The sequence below is a fragment of the Coturnix japonica genome, chromosome 1 (genome assembly GCF_001577835.2).
Source record: "Coturnix japonica isolate 7356 chromosome 1, Coturnix japonica 2.1, whole genome shotgun sequence".
NCBI lineage: Eukaryota > Metazoa > Chordata > Aves > Galliformes > Phasianidae > Coturnix > Coturnix japonica.
This window is the reverse complement of record NC_029516.1, coordinates 26809626-26830684: the sequence shown is the minus strand read 5'-3', so window position 1 is coordinate 26830684 and position 21059 is coordinate 26809626. Positions and strand designations below refer to the sequence as shown.

The following is a 21059-nucleotide window of genomic DNA, read 5'->3' as shown; positions in this document are numbered from 1 at the left end:
AGTCATCTAACGGGGTGAACTGACAGAGGACAGATCTGGAACGAACTTGGCAAGGTATGTGAACACACTCGTAACTGTTTGAAGTGTTCGCTTGTCTTCAGATTCTGGCACCCACTGAAAAGCCTTGAGTCTGGTTTCAGTCAGTTGTTACGAAAAACATTATGACCTATAGAGGAAAACTGGGATCAAATACTTCTTTTTTTTGGGGAAGCAGGAGAGTATTGAGAGTGTCAGCTCTGTATTTACCACAGAGCTTCCAGCAGCTTCCTGTGATCCCTGACATCTGTAAATTATGAAAATAGCACAACGCAACAAACTCACTACATCAACCAATCCTAGAGACAAACCTTACACAAGGATATTAGAGCTCTAGACTCAGTCCTCTTGGATTTATCTCATGAAATACCTTATTTATTCTTATCAGAAAAGAAGTTTGTGAGTAATACAGTAAAGCATCATATAATTCACTGATTAAAACAATGCAAAAATTAAGACTAAAACAAATCATTTGCTGCCCAGAAACCCTGTTGACTTCATGTGGGCAAAAGAGATTTGCTGAGTAGCTTTAGCAGCGTTATGAATTGAGCTCACTTGAGAGATGCAGCAAGTTCTGCCTCTGGCCAATATCCCAACGCACAGAACTTGGGCATATCACACTGACAGCTGAAGGAATGGGACTGACCCTTCAACTAAACACTAGGTAATATTTCATGTTACCATCAGCACCTTCATGATTTGAAGATATCCTCAAATAATTAGGAAATCTGCTAATAACTGCAAATAGATTGACTTTGCCATATTAATTTGAGGAAACATTTAAAATCTCTCAGAACAACAACAACAACAAAAAAAGAACAAAGGATCACAATAGTATATAACAGCACCATGACACTGTTCATATCTATATTCTGTTTTATACTTTTCTTCCTTGCAAAGCTGATTTCCGCATGCTTTCAGCAAAGCAATGAGAATGCTTGGCAGCTGTAGTGATACAATGTTTTAGTGATCAATTTCTACCAGTTAAATAATTCACCAGTCTGCTGAAAAACTGCTTAAAATTTTTAACAGACTGATTCTGCACTTATTCTTCCTCTGACAGATTTAAATCCCCTTCTGTATTTCATGTTTTATAATCACTATATTTCTACAGATTTCAGGTCATTAAAAGCAGTATTTGGGGTTCAGAAATGTTACATTATTCACTGTAATAAAGGGATAATATAAAAGATCTAAACTAGTCAACGACCCTGGAAACCACAGAACTATACATGAAAGCATTCGCTGACTAAAACTTACCAATGCAATATAAATAAACATTTTATGCTGCATCTTTAAGCAGAATAATAGCTGTTGCAGATAAAGTTTGCTGATGCTAAATTGATACGGCGTGTTTTGGATAAGAACAGCATGGAAAGAGAGCAGTGAAGTCTCTTTTGATAAGCAGAGCTAAATAGTTTACTGCCTGAGATAAAAATAGGCTTCTAAAGGTCAAACACTTGAATGCAATAGCCAAAAGAAACAGTACCACACCATTTACCTTTTAACCTTACTTCATAAAAGATTACCACGTGCTCTCAAAGATACAGACTAGACAGGGGTTACTCGTACAAACATATCCTGAAAAATAAGGCATTCCTCACTTTGTGCAGCTTTCCAGAACTTTTTTGTTTTTCTTTTTTCCTTAAACAAAAACAATTCATGTCAGTCAAAATCTGGCTGAACCACAGTGCCTGGAAACAGAATTCAACAAGGAAAAAATTTAATCAACTGGAACAGACCAAGTCAAAATCAATTAAAAATGAAATGAAAATGAATGACATTCTCTCATTTCGTTTAGAAATTCCAGCAGGCTTTTTGTTTTTTAAAATCACATAAAGGTATAAACATTGCAAACTTTCTATTTTCAAGTCCAGACATTTTGTTATTTCAAAGATTAGTATCCACAAAGAATTGATTTACATGCTAAACAAAGGATTATTTTTATTTATTTACTTAAAGAGTACTATGAACTGTGTAGGATGATAACAGTAACTTTTTCTTCTAAAAGTAAAAAAAACCAACAGTTGCTTTCTGGAGGGTAAACCAGCAGCTTACATTCTTAATAGAAAAAGTATGACCATCACTTCACATTCATTGGCTTGCAATGCACTGAAACCAGTAACTGGGCCTGTTGCTCAGTTTTAATATGGTCCACTGTTTCACTCCATCTTACCTCAGTTTAGCATTACCCTCCTTCATCTGTTCACCTCTTCTCTTGGTCCTTCTCAGTGCTTTGCTGCTCAGCAAACATTATTACAGACATTACACCCTCTCCAAAGACCTTGCAGATGGTCCATACATACTTAATAAAGCAACAATTCTTACTGCCGTCACTTCTGCAACCACACTGCTACCCAAGTCTTCTCCACTCCCTCCTCTGTCATGACGTCACTCCAGCCCTCATATAATATAACCTAATTCCTTAAATTCAGAAACTCCTTGAAAAATATTCTGCATCAAGCAAAATATGTGACCATCTTTGTATCACCTTATGACATAAAAACAACTATTTCATAGTTTATATGTCATGGATTTCTACCAAATATGAAAACATAAAAGGTACAGTTCATAACTAAACAGAAAATATATTTAAAAAGAAGAAAAAACACTGCACCCTGTATACCTACCTACACATGCATTCATTCTTTCAGAGCTTCCATTTTAAAGTTCTAAGACAGTAGCACTAAGAAGTACAATAAAAAGCTACTTACAAGTTATATCTACACTGAGCAACTTACACTGAAATGTGCTGCAAATGTACCAGTAAGAGCTTCACTCTCATAGCCATAAAATTCACCTGACAAGACACTGAATATTAAGACGCAGTTATCAAGTTATGACCATGCCTCTTTTAATAACTCAGCTGAAACACAACGTATCATCATCTCTAACAAACCTATGCATATCTTATTATTAGTTCTTCAGTAATATATTATCCTAGTTTTCAAGAATACTTGGTCTTGCAGTACAGCAAACTTGGTCAAACAGCAGATGGGAGATAAACTCAAGCCAGATATAAAACATGAGCCATCTTACTACAGAGACACCAGACTTTCGAATACACCCAACATCACTTTAACAAAGGAGTTATAAGTGATCACACACTGCTTTTCCCTAAAGTAGAAATAAACACTTTTATGATGAATGCCATGATTCACAAAAGTGAATTAAATGGTCTACAGAGTAAGGAAAGAGGATAATGCTGCAAACTATGCAACACTCTTGGGAAGCCCTCAATATATAGAACAGGAGCAACCTTCCATTTTCACTGGTACTGTCAAAAATACCCACATGCAAAAATTATGTTTCTTCCATCAATAAAAGTGTATTTACATTGATATAAATACACAAACGAGGAATAGCATTCACATTAGATGAAACACTTCTATTCAGAACCATTACTCTGAGCTGCTTACCAGGACATGAATAAGACAGACAGACTAAAATGCTTGGGAGCCAAACCACTATGATGAAACGTGCTTTTTTTTGGTAGCAAAAAGTCCACTCTGACTAAAATAGAAAAGAACACTCTCAAAACAGAGTCCCTTTGGTGACCTATCTCGGTCATGAAAGACAATACACTGGCCGACAAATTATGTGTAAAATTCATACTAACAATGCATACTGTGCTTTTTTTTAAATTATTATTTTAATAATTTTAAAAGTCTGTTTTATCAAATTGCATATAAATTTGCAATTTCAGATTAATCACATTTGGATTAAGCATGTTAATGACTCAATACTACAACCATTTCAATATATATTCACTAGTGTACAGATTGTGTCGTATTTGGAATGTGGATGCAATTCTCGACCTAAGAGCAGACTGCAAGAATAGTGAGACCAATAGTTTCATTCTATATATTCTGAAACATTTCACTGCATTATTAGGAGCACATATAACTCATAAGTGGGTACAAGAAGCCAGCAGACTAAACCATATCAAGGGTGAGTCAGAGAGCTTCCCACAGCTTGGAGTCAAACATATAAGTATCCTGTTACTAGAAACTCAAAGGAAAACACATTAACTAACTTCAGTGAAACAGGAAACGGAATCTTGGAGTTTATCTTTGCTTCTGATTTGAGAGAAAACATTCTTGCAAGAAAACATCTTCTAACAGTGAACTAAGAAAAAGGGAAACTGTACAGCAAATTGTAGTTATGCCTAATTATAAACTTGAGGAATAACTAAGAAAAGTATTTTAAAATGAATTAGGACAGTTTTAAGCTATAAGTAGACATCCAGTTGGGCAAAGAGACCAGTAACTTCAATCAAAACAATCTTACGTTAAAATACTCATAACGTTTGGATTGTTAACTGAACAGACATACACTAAGACAAACCAAAGAGTAGAACAAACTATAGCATAACATGCTTTTCTAATTCTTCAGCATGCAATTTCAGGTGTTCAGTGCTGAAACAGTGTATCTCCTGCCTCATGACTCCATTTTTCCTTCCAGAAGATGCCCCAAAGGCATATAGAGGGGAAGACACCAAGCAGGTAGCACCTGACTGCTCCCCATTTGTTTTTGCTACTAGAAATAGCAACAAATTTTCTTGCGTGATGTTTTATCTCCACCCTCCAGACAAGGAGAAACTCCACTGCATTTACCCATAGGCTCCAGAGCTCCTCCTGCAGAATTAATACCATCTCCACCCAAGTTCCTCTTGTTCCTCATCATTTTCTCTTCCCCACCCTCTTGGCTGCAGTTCCTGATCTTGGCACAGATGTTTTTTTCAAATGCAAGTCCAGTCCCACCCTTGTTCATTGCTTTCCACACTCTCAACTGCCAGCCCTCTCCTGTCACCACAAATCCTTTCATCTCTTCCAGTTTGTCTCCACCCTCCAATTCAGAGGTCACATCACTGCTCAGTTACACATAGTTTCATTTCACCTCTTCCTCAGCATCCTTTTCCTCACACCTTCTGGATCCCTTCTTGCATCCAGTTCTCCTTCCATCACCCTTTTGGCACAGTCCACCTCTCTCAATAAATAAATAATTCTGACATTAAGATTCTTACGTTTACATTCACACATCATCCTACACTGGTTTCTCTCTTTTCAACTGTATGAAAAAGCTATGCTTTTGTTTGGGGTGGTGCACCACTCGTTGCCAAAAGCTGTCAAATGTATGGTCTCCATCCCTTTGATGGGAAAGCTGTGGGTGAGCATGTCCCATCAGCCAAAGAAATCTAGACTCAGGTTCCAAGGAGGCTGCATCCAGCTCCCAAAAACAAAGCATTTGCCAGCATTTTAAAAGCCAGCATTTCAAACCAGACCCTAACAGAGTCCTTGCTTCAACCATCATATTCAGTGGTCAGTTAACAGAACAGGATGCATTCAGCTTCAATGAAGAGGCGTTAGTTAAGCTTTACCTCGCAGACAGTTGTGTCTCTATGTGAAGGGACATTTCTCAGTGATTGCATACTTCCAGTTCATCATCACACTAGCTGACAGGCAATAAAGAAGTAAAACATTCAGTAATGTTTTGATCTTTTTCCTAAAGGTGCAAATACTTTAATGAACTGCAAGATGTTAAGAGTTTGCACTCAAAAGGAACATTCTGTACCCCAAACTGACCTATCTTCTTACCAAAATCACTGATTATTGTGACTGCTCTTTCATCTAAGATGCACTCCCAATGAGATCCAAGCTCCAGCAAGCCACCTGGAAGATGCTGTTATAAGAGTGTTTAGTATTGCACTAGCCCTCCCAAATAAGTCAACTGGGACTCATTTCTATCAATCTCTCTCATATTCATAGAAATACGTAGAAACAAGGCTTTTCAAGATAAAAAAAAATAATAATGGTGAGGTGTCCTAAAGGAACAAGATAGCTCTGGTAGCTTTCAATAAAAATCAATTATTCATTTATTTTTCCTGAAGTTTTATCTTCACTGTGACAAAAAGAAATAGTTACTATGCAAGTGACAAAGTGAGGGAAGACTGGCTTTCTAGAGACTTGTGCCCACCCTCTCAGTAAATCTGAGTATCTAAGGCAGCGCTTCCAAAACACTGCAATGCAGTTGCTACCAAATACTCTGTAACGTGCAGTTGTGGTTTGCAACAGTAGAATTTTATTTTTTTAATTTTTTAAGAAACAAGCAAACAAACAAAAAGACAAACAAAAACACAGCAACTGTAGCACTTGCTTAAGAGGATGCTTTTATGCCTCACAAAATGCGACCATATTGTGGTCTTTCTCCACTGGAACTGACAGTCTTCTCTACTGTTTACCTGCATAACTCTTGTAACTATTAATCTTCTTTATGCCTAAACTGAATTTAATTGAAGTTTGAGAATAGATGCAAAAGATACAAAGCACAGATACTGTGTGATTGCACAAGCTAGTCTTCCCACGAAGCTAAAAAGTAATAAAATGAGCATATTTCCAGTTGTAGATGACCGATGAAAAATTTGTGTCAGCATAGCCTACTCTATTCCAGTTCTATGCTTAACATGCTTATGTGGCAATTTTCTATTTAAGGAGCATGTGACTCAAAAAGTTAATATATGAATTATCTTCCACACCAAGGCAGTGAACTGCTTCTGAGGTGTAATTACGGCCAAGGAAGTACACACAGTAATGAAAATGTTGTAATGGAACAAGTACTTAAGCTATTTAGGGGACAGGAAAAGGGGGAAAATTGCTAACAGGTCAATTAACCCATCTATTAAGGGTTATTAGTGTCATTCAGAGCAATGCACAAAGTTCAGCAGTTGAGAAAATTAATGTATAAATAGCCCTTCTCAAGAAGCATGAGAAGCTAAAGAATCATGAACAACCTGACCCACTTGATACTGTCACTGTTCAACTTCTGTAATTTTTAAGAATCAGGCTAATTCTGAGAGCCTTTAAAAGTCAAAGTGCCAATGTAAAATGGGCATACTACAACCACAGAACTTCTGCCCCATGGGGAATCCTGCCCTGTTTATCTGCCATGTCTTTGAAGTTTGCCATTAAACATTATGTGTCCAAATGCAGCTATGACCAGACAATTACCCAGGACAGTCACAGCAACAGCGCAAATAAGAGTCAAACAAAGCAGAGAAATGGTACTCATGGGTTGGTGGTAAATGACAACACACATTAGTCATTTACACCCCAAGACAAAAATCTAGTTTATATAATCTTGACTTGCAGAAGAACCACATGAATAAGCTATTTGTGTAACAAAAGATTTACTTTTCCACATTGTTTAGGAAAGCTCCCATTTCTTAAACCCTTTGAAAATAACTTAATAATTTTATGAAATAAATAAACAAATAGAAAAAGAACTGTAAGTTTGCCTTACATTTTAAAGATCAAAGCACATGAATACTTTCTAAACCAAGTTTTACATATATACTAACTCATATAAACAAATAAATAAAGTATGCCCTCAAAATGATTTGAACAAAAAATCCAGAACTGTTGTCTGTAAATTCCAGCTTGTTTTGTTTGCTTCCAAAATGCCATCCAATTAATAGATGACAAATTACCAATACTCAGAGGGAAGAACAACCTACTAGAAAAGCACAGCCTGCCCTTTAAAACACAACAACTTTAATCTGCTCAGCGGAGCAAGTGCCAGAAGAAAGAGGACATGATAGGGAGTGTGATTCAGAATGTCAAAAGAAATAGAAAGTCTGAATCCAAGAGATAAATGCGATCTATCACCAAGGTGGTTTTTGACATAGACGATCCTACATTTACATGGGAATGTCAGTGTTGTATACAAATAAGATTACAAACAGATTAGATTTAGAGGATTAAACTACATGCACCAGCAAAGCTGGCATCCACAAAATAAGCTTCTGCTAAATTAAGATCAGCTCAGCAGTCTGCAAAAGAGACACAAAAACCAAAGCTGTAGATTCACACTTGAGCAGATTTTCCACATGTACATGTTGTCTGCGTCACACTCTTCTGTGACTGTCTCTTCCAACCTCCTGAAGCCTCCTGAAAGCTCTCATCTGCACAGGAGAGACGGCAACCAGTTTCTATGCCAAACATCAAGTCTTTCCAGCCACCTACCTCCTTATGACTGCATTTAATTCGCTACTTACCAGGGCTTTTTGTATGTTCACTCAGTTACCACCTTCCTGTCATCACATAAGATTTCATGAAACTATCTCCTTTCCCTTATGACACTGTTCTCCATGTGCCCTATATACGCTCCATTTTATCTCTTTCAGAACACAACACAGACTTTATCAGGAAAAATGATGCAGCTAATGTTTAAATCACAGTTACTGTAGCAGGGAAAGTAGGTACTTGATTGTAGTTCTTTGAGCTAGATCTGTATATATTCTCTTCCTGTTTTGATCCAGGAAGCAGCGCTGAAGAATTGCTCAGAAATTCTAATTATGTCTTGTTCAAGAACTTTATAAGAGAGAAGAAAGTCTAAACTTTATGCCACAGAGCACGGACACAACCAAGAGATCATTTTGTCTTTCACTGTTCAAGAATAAAGAACAGTGCTAAAACCATCTCTAAAGACCATTAATGTTCTTCTGTTAAAGCGAGAATATGCTGGAGACACATTTGGAAGACATGGAGCTCTCTTCTTTTCTTATAAATGAAATCTGAATTCCCTTAAAAACGGGAAAGGAAAAAGAAAAAAGAAAAGAGAGAAAAAAGCAACCCATACACACAAAAATGGCATCCTTCAACCCCAAAGAAACCACTGCCTTTGTTAAGGCTTTGCCTATTCACCACTTCTGGTTTTAATCCTTTTGCTTTCTCAGAAGGTTCCTCCAGTGTCAGTTCTATTCATCTTTCCAAGCACCTTGACATCGAACATCTTCCTCATTAGGCAATTTCTCATAATTAGCTCTTTATTTTTTTTTTATATATACACACACATATATATACATATATATACATATATATATATTTTTATATATACACACACAGACACATATCAAGGCTCATATATTTTTGGATGGTTTCCTCCCTTTCAAATGTCTTTTCCAGTTCTGTTTAAACTTCCTTCTTTATGCTAAGCCTTCTTCTTTCCAGTTTACTGGGTGATAGAGTTAACATTCACTGGTAGAAGTTGACTGAAAAAATGCTTTATAATGGACAAGTCCTTAGATTTTCATTATATCTGATCTAAAGTGGCTCTTCTTTTACAAATTTCAACAGCTGGGCACTGAGTGAATCTGGTACAAGTCTTACCTTTTTGTTTATTATTATTATTATTAATAATAATAATTACTATTAATTATTATTAATTATTATTACTACTACTACTACTACTACATCCAGCAGTTTCACCTAACTAGTACCACTCACTCTAAGTGTACCAGAGATCTACCAGGAATACCTACAAGCAATGCTCTTAAGACTGTAAGCAAACATCACTTTTTGGGATCTTGGAATGTGCACCATTGTTTGATCAGGTAAACGAAGCACCACTGCATCAAAAATTACATCAACAACCAGACTTGCCAACAGTTCAGTTCCCAGCATTAACAACCTCAAAATAACACGCTTAGCACAGGACAAAAAATGTTACATTAAAAAGATAACGCAAACTGCCAAACTCCAATTCTTCCATGGACAGATGACAAACAGTAAAAGGTGAATTCTATCTAATGTATTTGAGTCATTAAGAATGAAAATACCCTACTGCTACATGTGTGCAACATTTCTGGTGTTAAATTCTCTGAAAAGTATTGCCCTATGAGTGTTATACTTTAAGTAACATGCACTTTTTATCAGCTTTGCAATGAAAAAACGCTGCTGGCAAAGAGCTGAAATGTGGTAACACATTTCCTTATTAAACCTTACCCGCAGGTGCTGAAGTGAAATGAGTGAGTTGCTCTGATTTTGCATATGCAGCAGTCTGCAATTAAGAACACTGCAGTGCATACCCCAATCACACATTAATGTCCATGGAAATGGAAGAGAACATGACTAAATAACTGTAAAGTGAAGCACTGCAACTTCTAAAGTACAGTATCTCTAGCACAAGGAAAGTTTTCAAATCCTTTTGATACCCCAGGTACTCTGCTTTAAACCTATGTTATTTTTTTGCAGTATTCCAATGCCTTAAATCAATGATACTACCAAAATACCAACAAAAACCTTTTATATTCTCCATCTCGCAGTCCTCATAAACATGAAAACACAGATTTCAAAGAAACAACTCCAATTCAAAAATTGAAATGTCCCATTACAAGAAAATAACAATAAATTATTATAAATAATATATAATATTATTTATTATACTTATTTAATATAATGAATTATATTAAAAACTATGGAAAAATTAGCAAGTGAAAATTAATATGGAAGAAAAAGTGACTGAGAATGTGTAAAAAAGCCAACAAAGTTGTCCTCTATATAAGGAGTACTCATATGAGCAATTGGTAAGACACTGAAGGATGAAACAAGACCATTGGCAAATGCTACCAATAAACAAAGAAAACCTCAACTTTTCTGGGATGCCTATGGCAAACTACCCAAAAGAGAGACAAAAATGTCCCTATTTAGGAAAAATAAATTAGCACACTTAACTAAATCTTACATTTAAATAAACTAATGTAAGCTTAGATGAGGCATGACACACAGTAGAGCACCCAACAAATTAGACTGATGAAGAGTTCATCATTAAGCTCTTCCTATTAAATATGCAAAGTTTGAAGGACAATAGAAAAACTAGGAGGGCACCAAAATCTATACGGCTTCTCCATCTTTTACTCTCATCTGGATTATTACTCTTTTCTGGTCTACTCCCATCAGAAGCAAAGCCTGCCTGACCTCATCTATAATCTGAGCTAATCCTTTAATGTGTTCTCCAGCTTCTCCAGTTCCTCTTAACTTCACTTACCCATCTCTTAACTCAGATTTTAATTAGGGGATTTTTTCTAAACTAGATCATTTTGCCTGAAATGAGCAACAGCAGAAGCAGATCAACATGTTAATCTCTGGAAACCGTAGCTCATTTTCTTTGCTCAGCTAAAGACAAAAGAAAAGGTACATCCCAGGTCAGCTTTGAGTGCTTCTTTCTCCATTACTTCTTGGAACCCTATTCCCCCAGATTATTCATTTATTTCACTGTAACTGCTAAAATTCAATATTAGACCTAACATACCTAGAACTGATAAATCCAGTATGCGCTTACCATGGTTTCTCATTAGCTTATTTCTGGCCAGAATCTGGAAACTTCCTCAAATTTACATTGTTTCACCTTCACACCCTGGTAACGTCATCCATACATTCATTGAACTCTCTGCCTCTCATGCATTTGTTACCTATTTAAGGGTCAGCCTCCTCCAGTTTCTGATGGAATAAGCTCTGCTTTATTCATTCTCCTGCTCCATGTGATCTCATGAGTTCAGTATTGCCTCACCAACAGCACAATTTTTTTTTTCCTATCAATAATTATAGCATTTAAAGTAAAATTGTTTTTACAGCTCCATTTCTTCCAAAGTAAGAAAAGTAAGAACCTCTTCTTCCAAGTGCTATGCAAACACAGGCTAACTTTAAGCATCCTGCTCATAGAAGAACTAACCTGAAAACAGCTATTCCCCGTACACATTTACAGAATTGGAGCATTTACCAGAGAAGAGAGGAAGAGAGCACACTGTTGATGTCCAATCAGACACTGCAACCCTAATCCATTGTCTTCACTCTCAGACTGGCAGTGGGAACAGGATGGGGTGGAGGGTGGAGAGGAAGGCACAAATACTTTCACACACTGCATAAACAGCAAACATTTTATGACAGAAATGTCTGTATAATTTTCTGAAACTACATGCACTACAGCTGCTAGAACCTCTTTTACTTACCGAACTGCAATTTTTGGACCAGAGATTTAAGTAATTCAACCAAAAATGGAAAGGAATTAGACAGCAGATCTGGAAACACAATCTGGATAGCCTTTGGATTCAACCATACACTGTTTCTTTCTACTTTACATGCACCCTATCTGTGAGGTTGCAAATGCATGCTTTAGAAAGTCTGTGATTTTCAACATCTTCTAGCAGGAGGCTGTCCAACAAGGGCAACAGTTCACCAATATCACTGAGGGCTGCTAATAAGTAATATTAAGTTAGAAGACAAGTAAGCAAGCAATTAATCTACATTTGAACATAAAAGAATATCATTATACTGAACATTTTAAATACTGTTTGAAAGTGCCAAGTCAACTAGGTCTAGTAGTAAGCAGCAATTCCATTTTGAGTCACGAAAGCACTAACTCCCCTGCTTCCTTCTTAGATGCCAGAGTTCTGTGGTAATAGAAGTACTGAAATCTGAGTGTCAAATCTCATTCAGAAACAGAGAGGTTTGACTGTTTGCCAAAAGCAAGGAAGGTACTTGGCTCATTTGGTAAAATCTGTCTTCAGAAAAAGAAAAAAAAAAAGGAAAAAAAAACATTTTTCAGAGGTAACCCATGTCACTTTAACTTGCATATGCAACATTTAAGAAACTGGACATATAATAATGGGCTAGTTAATATATTGCTGCAGACTTGATGTCTAGACAAGATAAGACATTTCAAGAATCCCTGCTACTCATGCTCATGAGGAACAACAAAGCGATAGCCTTTTGTGTAACGCTGCCAGCAAATTGTTCCAATTGTGAATTTAACACCAGGGACATATTTTGTCATCACTTCCGAAAAAACACGCTTCAGCACATTGCATATTAAAAGCATAAGCTGATACTTAACTATATAAAAACAGAAACTTAACAAGTTAAAAAAGACATTAATGTATATTGCATATCAGATGCAAAAGTGTTAAAAGTGTGTGAAATTGTTACATCAGCAACTTTTGAACATTTACTGACCTTGACTTGCCAATGTAAAATTCTCTGCTATGCCATATTTGAGTAACCAGACCAGTCTTTTAAATGTCTGCCTAATGGTCTTCTACCCAACCATGCTGACAACATATACCAGCAAATTTCAAAATCAGCACTGTGGTGGGAAGAATGAAAGACACATTCAAAAGCATAAGGAAGTGCTTACCTCTCAAGCAAATACAGCTAATTACCTCACTACTTCTGTTTTCAAAAGTCCTCCGAAGTTTCTGATTGCTTACAAATAGAATATCAAAAACCACGTCATTTAACAAGACACTCTACGTACTAAACATTCACTGGACGTATTAAGACATGAGACATGCTAACACTGCAGAATTCTCATGTTGTACTAAGAGGCACAAAGATGGAACAGAATACAAACCAGGATGGAAGAGATCAGCTGTCCCAGTGCTCGCTGGGCAGAAGTGCCAGGAAAGTTCCTGTTGCCAGCTACCAAGTAGCAGAACCAGAGGGTTTCAGGGCAGTTAGGGGACCTCAACCCTCTCCTACAGGCAGTTGAGCCCATTCCAAGGGGAGCAGGTCCTGATAAACAAGTGAGACCCCCCAAAAATAGGGAACCAAAGCAAGGAGCTGGGACTCTGAAGCTCAAGGATGGGGAACTGCCAAGATGAGCTGGGATCAGAAGTCTTTGGTAGGGAAAAGAAGCATTTTATGGAGAACAGTATACAGGACTGCAATGGCAGCCGAGCTCAGAGAGAGAACACTGTAACACTGGAAAGGCCATATAAAGAAACAGCAGTCTCCCTCACTGGAAACATTCAGGCCTTAGCTTGACTGAGCTCTAAATGGCCCACTCTAAGGCCCTGCTGCCAAGAGGATACTGGCCTAGGTGAGGTCCCTTGTGATTTGGTCACTACGCTGGTCATTTCAAAGAAGAGATAAGAGACTTTCAGGATCCACGATTCCAGTTCAGCAATGTTCTCAGGTGCCCATGCATCTTCAACTGCACCTTTTCTTCTCAACTGGTTAAACAGTACCACAAGTACAGCATAAACTGTATCGACAAGTTCATTCAAATAACTTTTAGTAGGGGTTCACCAGAGGGCTGAGAATTCAGTTTCCATTCCACTCTTTGCTCCCTCTCACTTTCCTTGTCAGTATTGGAGAGCTCAAGTCACTCAGAACTCACCCAAGTTTACTTTTAGATTCTGATGATTCAAAGCCAATGCAGCATTGTACCCAGTAAGGCTGGAAGACTCATAGCACATCAAACCATGAGAAACACTATCATCCTAACAAGTTTCCTGCATTCTTTTTTTTTTTTTTCATTGCTGGACCAGCAATTACTGTTGGAAAAACACATCATTTTACAGGGTGAAGTTTAAATGATTAAATACACATTCATTTTTTTAGCTTTAACCTAAGTCACAGTACTCCATTTTATCACAAACAAGAATTTTGTTCAGTTTAATAAAATGTACTGAAGATGATTCCAGCATCATAAAACCTGATTTTAATCCTGTGGAAGCTGGCACCTTCAATATTCAAATTGACAACGGGAAAAACTGGTTCCATGAAATCAAAGTATCTAAGTTATTCCTCAGGCTTTCCTGAATGAAGCTACCAAAAGCACTGCTTTATAAAACATAATCTACATTCCTCTAGAGATAAGTATCAACACTATCAAGCCTAATAACATTAGGTCACATTGAAAACAACATTTGTTTTTATGCCCAAATTTTCATCAGCCTTGACTATAAGCCTATCTTATAGGACCTAGGGGCACATACACCTTCATGGGAAATAAACCAATATGGTTTCAGTACCATCAGCTAAACTTTCCCAGTTGTTGTTTTCTGAAAGATCTGCTCCTACTCTACTTCTTTTTCCCCACATTTTTCATTTTTAAATAGTCATAAATTTATGTGTAAGGTGTGAACACATGAAATGGTCATTGACGCAAAAGGAAGAAAAAGTGCATAATGCAATGCATGCTCCATCCTAGCCAGACTCACAAAATGTGAAACCATGTTCATACAAAATAAAAAATAAATGAAAGAAAAAAACCCAGAGTAGAAATTTGCTTCTCATTTATCAAGAAAAAGGAACAATTTTACAATATAGGAAGTAGATTATCATACAAAAGAACAAAAGCTACAACTCAGACAGAAGAAACCTAGAAAAAGCTCTACAAGATTACCTCCAGACTACAGGAATCTTCTTGAAGAGTATTATGAAATAGTCATGAGGGAGATAAGTGATTTGTATTTCTTAAGTAACCATCACAGGTAGGCATAAAACATTCTAAAACAGAGCAAGTTTGAAGAAAGTCATCTCTCCTGCCTGAATTAAAAATTTTTAAATGCTTCTTCCAGATTTGGGCAGAGTTGTATTGAAAAAGTCAGAAAATCTCCAAACTCTACGTTAAAAGTAACCTAACTGCAGCACCAAAATATTTCAGTTGTTTATGACAAATGAAACCGAGCGGGTTACTAGATATATTTTCCCCACTGTGAAGTGATATGATAGCAAAGACTAGTAAATGAATAAATTTCTACTGAGCCTCCTCACAGACTCAGTGTTACAAGAGAAGCAACACAAATCTTGTTTCGTATTCAATCTACCCCCACGCACTCTACACAAAAGAGAAATAATAGAATTTCTGAATAGAACTCCCCTCTCTCATCTTGATATCAACACTACAATCTAAGAAAAATATAAAGGTTCTCCATCCCTGAAAAAAATGACACAGGAACTGGTATTCAAAGGCAATTTAAACAACAACAGCCTGCTTCCAGTGTTCAGTCCCCAAACTGTACATATTCTAGTTAGGGAAATCACAGTTCAGAAGTCATTTTTTATAATCTGTTCTCATGTAAAGATAGATTTTTGACCATATTTAGAATTGACTGTTTATACTGGATTTTGGAACAGTTATTCTAAGCAGCAATCACTTTGGCACAGAATCATTTGATTTGGACCCTTAAAGGTCATCTAGTCCAACTCCTCTGCAGTGAACAGGGATACCTACAGCTAGATCAGGGTGCTTATAACCGATCTCAATATCCCCTACTTTAGGGTGAAACCATTTCCTTTTGTCTTATCACCACATACCCTGCCTAACCAGTCTGCCCCCTCCCTTTAGACACTGAAAGGCCTCCATCAGGTCTCCCCAGAGCCTTCTCTTCTCCACGATGAACAGCCCCCAGCTCTCTTGGCCTGTCCTCAAAGGAGAGGTGTTCTGCCACTTGAATCATTTTGTGGCCCTCCTCTGGACACACTCCAACAGGCCAATACTTCTCCCCCACTGAGGACTCGCATCTGGACACAGTACTCCAGGTGAGGTCTCACCAGCGCAGAGGAGCAGGATCACCTCCCTCACCCTGCTGACAGTGCTTCTTTTGATGCAGCTCAGGATATGTTTGGCTTTCTGGGCTGTGAGGACACACTGGTGGCTCGTGTCCAGCTTGTCATGCACAATAACAGTTGTTACATTTAAGATGAAGACTACAGCTAATTCCCATGGGCAGACAAATGCCATACTTCTTCAGCAAAGTATCTAAATGCATCTCTGTAGATACAGATGCCATCACCCTATTGCCTCAACAAATTAGATTACACTAATATTATGCTCCAAGGACGAGAAAAAAAAGATGTTTATAGTAGATCAAGCCATTACACAAGGATTGTATCAGTGCCAGAAAGGCAACAGGACTCACCTGTTCAATCTCCTTGGTTTTAGTTGCAATTGCTTTTGAGCGGCAAAGAAGCTGGTTATCCTCATATAATTCCGCATTGTCGGTTACATTTGTTTCTGTTTCCTCTGTTTGTTCGACATACAATGGAGCTGAAGATCCAGCCTTAAAAGAAATTTTCAGAGTTTTTAAATCAAAATAAAAATTTCAAGATATGACAGCAAAAATAAAAGCCCAAATATATTCAGTTATATATATGACTTTGCTTATCAAGACCATTAGTGAAGCATTATTGCTACAATCTAACAGTTACAAAAATATTAATCTTAAATATGTAGAAAACATGACTTAAAACAAAAAAGTGACTCAGTCTTAATTGTGTAAGGACAACGATGTCAGATAAGCCTTAGCTGCCCTTCCCCTGAGAAGAAACTTCTATAGTTGTTACTGATAACATCAGCCAGCAAGAAATCCACAGTGAAAGTGGGATTAGATTTCTGGGAAAGGATAAAAAAAATCAAAGGTAAACAGTCAATGACAAAATCAGAAAGAACTTTTGAAGCTTTCAGTGCTATGGGTTAAATATTAAAGGAAAAGAGACACCTACTGTACAGCAAGAGAAAAAATGCACTTAGAGGATTCCTGAAAATATCTGAAATCTTACTGAAGTACCAAAATTGTACAGGCTTCCTTCTAATATGGGAATTAAGACAGTATTCCTGCCCCAAAGAATACAGACTCCTACTTCAAGCACATCAAGTAGTCTAAATAGAAGATGGAAAAAGAAAAAAAATTACCTCAGTATATTTATTTGCATTATTACACAACAGATTTGTACAATGTATAATAGTCTGGGAGTTGTTTTTTAGTTTGTGTTTTTTGTAGAAAGACCTGAGAATTTGAAGTAGATGCATAAAAATATTCTTTATTCAAAAATAAAGAAGTGGAGACACTTAAGACTTAACTAATGTGTAAGAGAAAAGCATTAGGAATAAAAAGATGAAGTAGTATCAAGTTGTTGATATAGCCAGCTATTAGGTCAATGGACATGACTTAAGAGTTCAGATAAATGTGGATCGAGCTCAAATCTAGCTCTTTGTTTTCCCAGGTGTGAAATACAAAGAGAAAATTCAGTGATTCCCACGACATTTATTTTCCATCTTATTGTTTACAAACATTAAATGCCTGCCCATTAACTACAAAGTTGATGAGAAGGAATGCTGAAATTATTGCAGGATTAAACCAGACTACTTTGTGAAAGACATTAAAGGACTTTTATTTATTTTAAATCAAAAAGGGTAGACACTAGTTAAACCACATCATGCTTAATGGAGTCTTGTTGCCTTCTTTTATTCAGAAATTACTGTCTATCAATCTCATCGGCCTTAGTTAGTTGACTATGAAAATCCTGCCCATTACATGGTATGTGACTAAAAGTCAAAAGACATAATAATGTATGTCAATCTGTACAGGGCAGACAGACAAGAAAGCCTCAGAAGTGGTTAAGGTGTCTCAGGTGACAAGAGCACTCTCAGAAGCCTCATTCCTTTCCCAATAGATGCTGGGCTGAGTGCGCAGGTGGTCTCAGAATTCACATCAGCAATCCCTACCAACTTTATACAGTGAAGGATTCAGGTTATCAAGTAGGTCCCATATCTGCAGTGACACAGGATCCACAGCTGAGCTGTTCAAGAGCAAGAGGTTTGTCAGCTCCTTGCCAATCTCGCCACATGATCACTTACCAAATTAACTGCAGTAACAAACTACACAATTCAGCTTTCTCAAGAGGTTATTAACAAACACTCACCTGCTGTGCCAGCAGAGCAGTAAAAAATGACCACTGAAAAGAACTATGATCACACTTCAATATAGCAAGAGGCAAAAGACAAGGAGGGGAAGAGCAGATAGTTATAAATTAGGAATTAATTAATGTTGAGTATTAATGAAACAAAAGTTCTGGGAAAATAATTAAACCAATTGCAAGGATAAAAGCCTGATATTTAAGATGAAAAAGGACTGCACCTAAAAGGGAATAAAAGACATGGCAGACTGCCGTGGCATGGAACTAAATTCAGTTTAACAGTTCCTCTTCTGATCTGAGGTTTTACATAAACACACTTTAATTCAATAGAGTCCCTACCTAATTTTAGGGACTTCAGTAGACAAAGCAACTTACACCAATTTAAGAAAGTTCCATGGAAAATCTCAAGCTGAGATGGAGTCTTATTTTGTCAACTGTAGCTCAATATAAATTCAACGCATCCTAACAAAACCTACTATATACATCTTTTGTTTTGTGGGGTTTTTTTTTAAACAACAAAAAAAGAATCACAAACACATGTGATTCATGGCTTTAGTCCCTGTCTTTCAACAAACACTTAATAGCACAGACAGACAAATCGAGAGGCGGATTATAAGATACACCTTTCAGAAGTGCCAAAAATCAGAAGGCTACTGTTGTAGCACTTCAAAATAGATCAATTAATACTTCTGTCTTACCTCATAGTCTGTTCTTTCAGGTAAATTGTTTTCATCGGCCTTCTCTAACTTCTCAGCTGCCCATTTGCTTGCAGCTTCTGCAAGTTCCTTTTCTGATAGTCTGGTGCTCTTCTCCGCGGCCTGAGAAAAAAACATTACAGAGAAGGTTTAAACATGAAATATGCTTCCACATGCAAAATCATCTTCTAAATTAAAATAAAAAGCTATTCAGCTCCCTCCAAAGCATTTTGAAATGGCAAAAAAGGAAGCTGAAGATCTTGTTTGTTGACTTGTTAAAAGAAAAACATAAATAAAAATCAATGAGTTTCGAGAAAATGTTCAAACACACCATTACTTTCAGAATCAACACTTTTGTTTTCCCTTTTATTTTTCAAATTCAGAGGACAAATAACAACAAATTATTTGACACCAGCTGAGTTTAAAGACAGATGGATCAAATGGGAACTACAGAGAAACCAGACAAGTATGGATTGATTTAGTAACACAATATACTCGATAGTCATGAAAGGTTATAACAAATTTAAACTGAACTATTCGACTGTGTAGATAGAACAAAACCTCAGCTAATTAGGAACAGAAAGTATTTTAAATGCATTTCAATCGATCAGAGTTAGCTGAGTTAAAATTAATAATTTTGTACTTGGCTGAAATGTTGATCACTAGTAACAGAATCATTCATGGGGAAATGGTCTTATAAAAAGTATTTACAATATGATTTCTTTGAACATTATTTGGCTTATATACATTAGAGCAGACAGATAATGGCAAATGCCATGTACTAAAAGCAGTTTACAAGCAACTAATTTTACAGATTTTGTTATCTCTATGTGAGTATTTTGTGCCATTGTCTCTATAGAAGCATCTATCCAAGAATTTATACAACTCTAACATTAAGACTCGTCACAATAAGATGGATATCAAAGAAAGATACAACTACCTGAATATGTTGCCACATTTTCTACCTAGTGGTTGTTCCACTGGGAAGGAAAATCAACAACAAAACAACCCTCCACACACTTTATCATTATTTTTTTCCAAATTACATAAATGGTCAGGGGAAGTACATACCCAAGCAGTTCCCAATAGGATTGTGTGTCATAAAGACACAACATTTAACTAAACTCAGAAAATAAGTGGAATACAATGCTTATCTGAACAGGAATCCCTCTTTATCATTCTGTAATTTAAAACAACAGAAATCAGCAAAGCCAAGAGGTGACAGAGATTAAAAGAAGTCCAAAGTACAGACAAGGTACTTAAAGGGTTCCTAAGAGAAATGGGCAATATAATTCAAAGAATAATTAGCCCAGCTACCTTCCCAAACTACACAATTACTTGTACACTTCCCTCGATACCAACTATCAGCCAATTTTTTTCTCCTCTGCTCTGATTCCCCAAGGCACACACAACTTTAACCCACAACCTGGCTTTCTTAGCTGCCAGAAAATCCTGCATTACAAATTTCTCCCAGGCCCCAAAAGTAGCACTGGCCAATACTATCAAAAAGAAAGGACCAATATCTCTGCCACCGATTGTTATCTCTGCATGAAATGAAGATAAATAAAATCTCATGTGACTTACAATATTCCACAAGCCATAAGCATTAACTAATTACTCTAGTACTTAATGGAATAGAGGGGGAAAAAAAACCCACACCTTTAATTTATTCTGACTAAATTATATAGACTGCACGGCAATAAAATACATATTAAAAAATTCTGAATGCATTTCATGTATTATGTATAGAGTTTTCCACAGATATGCTGCACTACAAGGTAAGAGAAAACTAAAAGAACAGGGTCACATTTTTAGAGGAAAAACATCTAGAGATGCAAGAATTGAACTGTTATGTGGAAAACTTTTTATTATACTGTAAAGAAAGGTATCTTCCTTTTTTCTTTTCCTTAGGCATAACGTAAGAACAGCAAAAACCTGTCAGTTTTCTGCTATCTTTGCTCGGAAGCCTTTCCTTGTCTCACACATCTGCTCTTTGCTTTAATTATATTGCACACAACCTCCAAGGCTTACAGTCCAGACAGATATTAAACAAAAACACAAAAGATGT

General features: G+C 36.7%; 1 protein-coding gene across 3 annotated transcripts in view; it reads right to left on the bottom strand.

Annotated features, from left to right (window-relative positions):
• PPHLN1 (periphilin 1) overlaps positions 1-21059 on the bottom strand; it is an 89139-nt gene that overhangs the window by 12673 nt on the left and 55407 nt on the right. For all 3 annotated transcript variants that reach the window (XM_015854625.1, XM_015854634.1, XM_015854643.1), the window contains exons 8-9: positions 18995-19114; positions 16520-16660 (exon numbers count right to left, since the gene is read on the bottom strand). In XM_015854625.1, coding sequence (XP_015710111.1) covers positions 16520-16660; positions 18995-19114 — 261 coding nt within the window. The remainder of the gene's footprint in view (positions 1-16519; positions 16661-18994; positions 19115-21059) is intronic.